Source organism: Etheostoma spectabile, chromosome 10 (assembly GCF_008692095.1).
Source record: "Etheostoma spectabile isolate EspeVRDwgs_2016 chromosome 10, UIUC_Espe_1.0, whole genome shotgun sequence".
NCBI classification, from domain to species: Eukaryota; Metazoa; Chordata; class Actinopteri; order Perciformes; family Percidae; genus Etheostoma; species Etheostoma spectabile.
The window spans coordinates 14,556,814-14,561,897 of record NC_045742.1 but is presented as its reverse complement, the minus strand read 5'-3'; the positions used below and the strand labels follow the sequence as shown (position 1 = coordinate 14,561,897).

Below are 5,084 nucleotides of genomic sequence, written 5' to 3'. Positions count from 1 at the left end.
TTTTTACAATCCTACCTGATACCAGTTGCTATATGCCCCATAGCCAGTCTGTGAGTTTGCGTCGGCGCCCATCACAGAGGGAGGGGGTGTGGTGATGGGGACATGTGGCATGGTAGGTGGGACTGATGCAGACACGACAACAGCAGAGCCGTCCTCACTTTTGCTCATCTTCTCTGGGTCCTCATCCCTAAAAACAAATCATCTCTGCTCATGTTATTCACGCAGCAACAACAACAAAAAAATACAATTTGTTCCCGAACCAGAGTTTCCCACTGCCAGAAAAATGTTTTGAACTTGATCAACTTACCCGTTCTCTGCTTCTCTCTTCGTTCCACCCAGCTCCTTCAGCAGTTTCTGGTGCTCTTCATAGACAGACAGCACACTGCAGAAGACAAAGAGACAATAAGGAACTATATTCAGGTCAAAGAAGACAAAGGGTTTGTGGTAGCAACAGGGTTTACAGAAGACTTATGTTGAACTTTGACCTCTGGATAGAGTTGCTGTAGTCCTCTGCGAACTGCAGCCCTCTCTGTGAGAAGAGGATCTTGGTGTGTGGGGCGAGGGGAGCTGCCAGGGCTCGCGTCACACACTCCTGCACCGCCTCAGCTGAGGCCCAGGGGTCCCCCGAAACCTCCAGCTCCAACAGATTCAGGTGCAGCTTATCGTTATCCTGAGGGAGGGCACATTGGAGAGGAGGATGGAGGCGATTAAAAAAAACCAGTTACTTAAGTACAACACTTTTGCTTTTTGTTTCTTAAAAAAGGTACAACATTAAGGTACTCATTTGCTGGTACCACACAAAGTACTCTTCACAATCATATGGAAATGGCATTTTTTACATTATCCCAGTTAAGACATATTCATTTATCAGACAGCTTTGTGTATAAGCTTAAGCTGCCTCAACATAGAAATTCTTAAAGGTCCCATGGCATAAAATTTCCCTTTATGAGGTGTTTTAACATTAATATGAGTTCCCCCAGCCTGCCTATGGTCCCCCAGTGGCTAGAAATGGTAGTAGGTGTAAACCGAGACCTGGGTATCCTGCTCTGCCTCTGAGAAAATGAAAGCTCGATCTGGAATCTCCTCCTCAAAAGCTGCAGACTCAGAAATAGCACATCCTAAGGAAAGCTCCTTGTGGGACTGGCTCTGGTGGCTGTAATTCTGCACCAAGGCTTAATTTTGGGAAACAGACAACGAATACAGAAATAGGGGACCACTAAGGTCTATATAAAAGCATCCAAAGAGCACCATGTCGTAGGACCTTTAAAAAATAAATAAATTGGTGGACTGGTTGACACGCAAATTGTGTCATAGAAACAGGAGCAGAACTACATCGACATTCCTTAATCTTTTCAGGATAAAGAGGAGACTGGTCAAAAGCCTGTCATGTCAACATGGCATCATAACACGTAAATATGTGGCGTGTTATCTGTGCGCATTTTGAGCTATTCGCGCGTATGTCTACGCTGTATACAGCAGACATACACGCCACTTGCCGTGTTATTGCAAGAAAAACGTGTTATAGCGAGAAGAAAGCTATGATTGAGTTCAATAAAAATAGAAAGCAACAGTTTAGCTTTAGGAAAACACGTGGGACACAATCCCCGGTCTCCTGGGTGCAAGTCCTGTGTTTTACCCATCCACCACCCCGACCAACATCCTTGTGCGGGTTTTCGCCCTTTCATATTACTCGCTACGGCATAAATTCACATGCAATCGCAAGGTAATGTAACTCAATGGAAGCCAAATGCTGTTGATATACACGCTAAAAAGCGACTATAAGTCTCGATAACACACCAATAACAGCATACAAATTGGCGTGTCATACATACGCCATATCATGAAATCAGTCTGGTCATGGTGTTAATGGCTGAACCATTTGTGGGTGTTTGCTAAATATCTTACCGGGCTAATCTCTAGCGCCTCCTGTAAAACTCTGCGGGCTCTGCTGGGGTTCCTGCCCAGTTTCAGCAGCAGGCGAGCCAGCTTGATAGAATAAAAAGCATGTAACGTGGGCTTTTCTTTGGATTCGGCCACTGCTTCCTGCAGCAAGGCCTCTGATTGTTCCAGCTGGCCCGCTCGCCTCTCTAAAGCTGCCCTGCGAAGACGGACCACGGCTAACCCAGGTAGAGTTTTCTCCAGGGCCTCCAGCACTCGCCGAGCCTCGGTTAAGTCGCCTGATGAGGAAGATGAGGGACTTTTCATGAGTGTATATGATACAGTAAACAATGATTGATAAAAAAGTAAGCTTGCAATAGAAACTACAAGTGGAGAATAAACTATTAACAGTTGAGGTACATGTCTGTTATGATGACTGAAGACTGTGCAGCAGAACGTGATCATCTTCAACAAGTTGTTCCCTACCCTGTTCTGTATCAACTTTACGTTGGTCCTTTTTCACATCTTTTGGTGAAACTACAAACAATTATGGAAGTGTCTTATTACAGCCCTTTTACTTTTAAAAAGGGATAGTTTGGATTTTTTGAAGTGGGGTTGTAGAGGTACTGAACCATAGTCAGTGTTACTCACTGAACAAAGTCAATGAACACTGTTCCGCTCATCTACCTCATGTATATTTCTTACAATCTTACAATTACAATTTTGTTTATCATATATTAGATAATAATATATTACCATTGCACAGAACTACCTTGCACTATATTTAAATCTTAGAACTCAGACCATACTGATATTGCACTTTTCCTTCCCTCTCTTCAATTGTTGTTGTTTATTTCTTGTAAATTCTCAAATTCAAATCAAATTTCTTATTTGTTTACGCAAACCTGGCCAATAAAGCTGATTCTAATTTTACCTACAGTAGATGGCGGCTGGCAAATCCCTGGTTCTCCTGCTTGCTTCTCCAAACTCGGGACGGTCGACGGCCATCTACTGTAGGTAATACACCGAGTATGGTTAAGGCTATATTGCACTGTCGGCGCTTCCACATGATACAAGCCTTACACGGCTGCGCACCACCCCCACGGCCCCTTCACACAGTTGCTTGTAACCAAGGAGGACATGGAGGACTAAAAAAAAACAAAAAAAGTTGAGTTTCTGTGCGGGAAAGTCTTCTGAACACAGCCATACTGAGATATACAAAGAGAGAGTTGTGTGGAGCTGATAGTCTTAATTAACTTTGTAGAAACTCATTTGGCAACAGCAGGAATATAACGGACGTTCATAAATATCAAAAAAGATACGCACTAAAGCTTTAAGTACCTCGCACAACCCTCACTTCAAAAATCCAAACTATTCCTTTAACAAGCTTGACTGACATTCACTAAATCTTTCATTAACTGCATCACAGAGGATCTTTAAACAAATAGTCCTGACAGTATACTGGACAACGTAAAACCTACCTAATCCATTTAACATTCATTTATTAGAAGAGTAAAAGGAATAGAGCAAAGCTGTTTGTACAGTGTGTTGGTGTGTGTGTTCATGTTTTGTCGTACCGTGCCTCTCCTCGAATGTGGCCCACTGCATGTGGATGTTGGGTTTGTACACCAGGTGGATCTCGCAGGCTCGTTTGAAAACAGCCCGAGCCTCGTCCACACTCTGCGACTCCAGGTACTGAGCGTACTGAACGACACAAGAACATGTAACACAGAGATCGTACACACACACACGCACGCACGCACGCACACGCACACACACACACACACACACACATCTCCTATTAGTCTAGTGTTGAGGCTCACAAGGAATAAAGGTCACACACAAACACCCTTTTCTTTCTCACCCTGATCCAGAACTCCTCATACAGAGCGCAGGCAATCAGACAGCGCTCGAAGAGGATGCGAACCCTGCGGTCATCGTGGGCAACCGCAGCATTCTGAGATTGGTCCTGAGGCTGGGCAGCAACCTCTGACCCCTCCAGGGCTTCCTGGTTTGGATCTGGTAGGAGATAATGGCATCAAAACCAAGGATGCTTTATGTTATCACAAATTTGCTGAGACTGTTCGATACAGGTGACAGCTGACAGTATGTTTGTTATGAGTTCACCTTGTTGGCCGTCTGGGGAGTCTTCGGTGTCCTTGTTGAGCTGAGCGATCTCCCAGTCCAGGTAGGAGTGCCAGGCCCGCAGCTGGAGGCGATCTAGTGGCTTGACGTGGAAGTAGGGTCGTTTGATCTAAAGGCCAGAGAAAAATAAAAATAAAAAAGGCAATAGAATATTTACCAGAAAGAAAATCAATTGTTGTAAAACTGCAAACAGTAAAAAAATAATACTGTGGACAATTTACCTAGAAAGAATAGCACGCATTAATGCTATTTTTTTGATTTTATGACTTCAATTCTCATGTAATTTTACGAGCTACTACTACTTCTACTACTACTTCCTTCTGTGAGTTTTAAACATAGACTGTATAAAACTCCAATGCTGTCCCTTCTCTTCATTGAAGCCTCTATGTTTACAGGCTGGTGGTGATGTGTAATGTGCTATAGGTGCCAAAAAAAAAAAAAAAAACTATGTTTGGTACTGCCAATTTGTGTTGTTATGGTTCACTTGTGCAATAAACATTACACTTTGTGAGAAAAAAATTGCGGTACAGAATTTTGATATTCATTCTAAGCTACAAAAAAAAAAAAAATCACGATTCATATTTTTCCTCGAATCGTGCAGGCCTAGTACAGAGTGTTGTAAATGTTGAGTACTGAAAGCGGCATTAAATTCCGGTTCAAATTTACTTATTCTAATCAAAAAGGATGGATCTGATCAAAATTCTTGTATGATGGACTGTTTTTAAACAACATTCAACAATGAGGTTTGGCTTTTTTTTAACCAAATGAAAAAAAGGCTTTTGTAGAAAAATGTGGCAGCAATTTACCAATATGAAAAAGTAGTGTTTTTACTACTGAAACCAAAACTAAAGTATTAAATAATGAAATAATAACCAGCCTGAGATTCAGAACAAAGTGTTTATTGTGTTGACGAACGTTGTTTTCCAAAAAGAAGCAGAAGGACAGTGAATTAATGAGAAAGAGAAAAAGCCCATGAAGACGAGAAAGAACGAACTAACGGAGTGGAGTAGACAGAGAGAGAGAGAGAGAGAGAGAGAGAGAGAGAGAGAGAGAGAGAGAGA

General features: G+C 42.4%; 1 protein-coding gene across 2 annotated transcripts in view; it reads right to left on the bottom strand.

Moving 5' to 3' along the window:
• Positions 1-5,084, bottom strand: part of si:ch211-114c17.1 (pre-mRNA-processing factor 39) — a 9,492-nt gene that overhangs the window by 775 nt on the left and 3,633 nt on the right. For both annotated transcript variants that reach the window (XM_032528240.1, XM_032528241.1), the window contains 7 exons: positions 4,006-4,132; positions 3,743-3,897; positions 3,456-3,582; positions 1,906-2,177; positions 486-670; positions 308-382; positions 16-187 (listed from right to left, as the gene is read on the bottom strand). In XM_032528240.1, the coding sequence (XP_032384131.1) occupies positions 16-187; positions 308-382; positions 486-670; positions 1,906-2,177; positions 3,456-3,582; positions 3,743-3,897; positions 4,006-4,132 (1,113 nt within the window). The remainder of the gene's footprint in view (positions 1-15; positions 188-307; positions 383-485; positions 671-1,905; positions 2,178-3,455; positions 3,583-3,742; positions 3,898-4,005; positions 4,133-5,084) is intronic.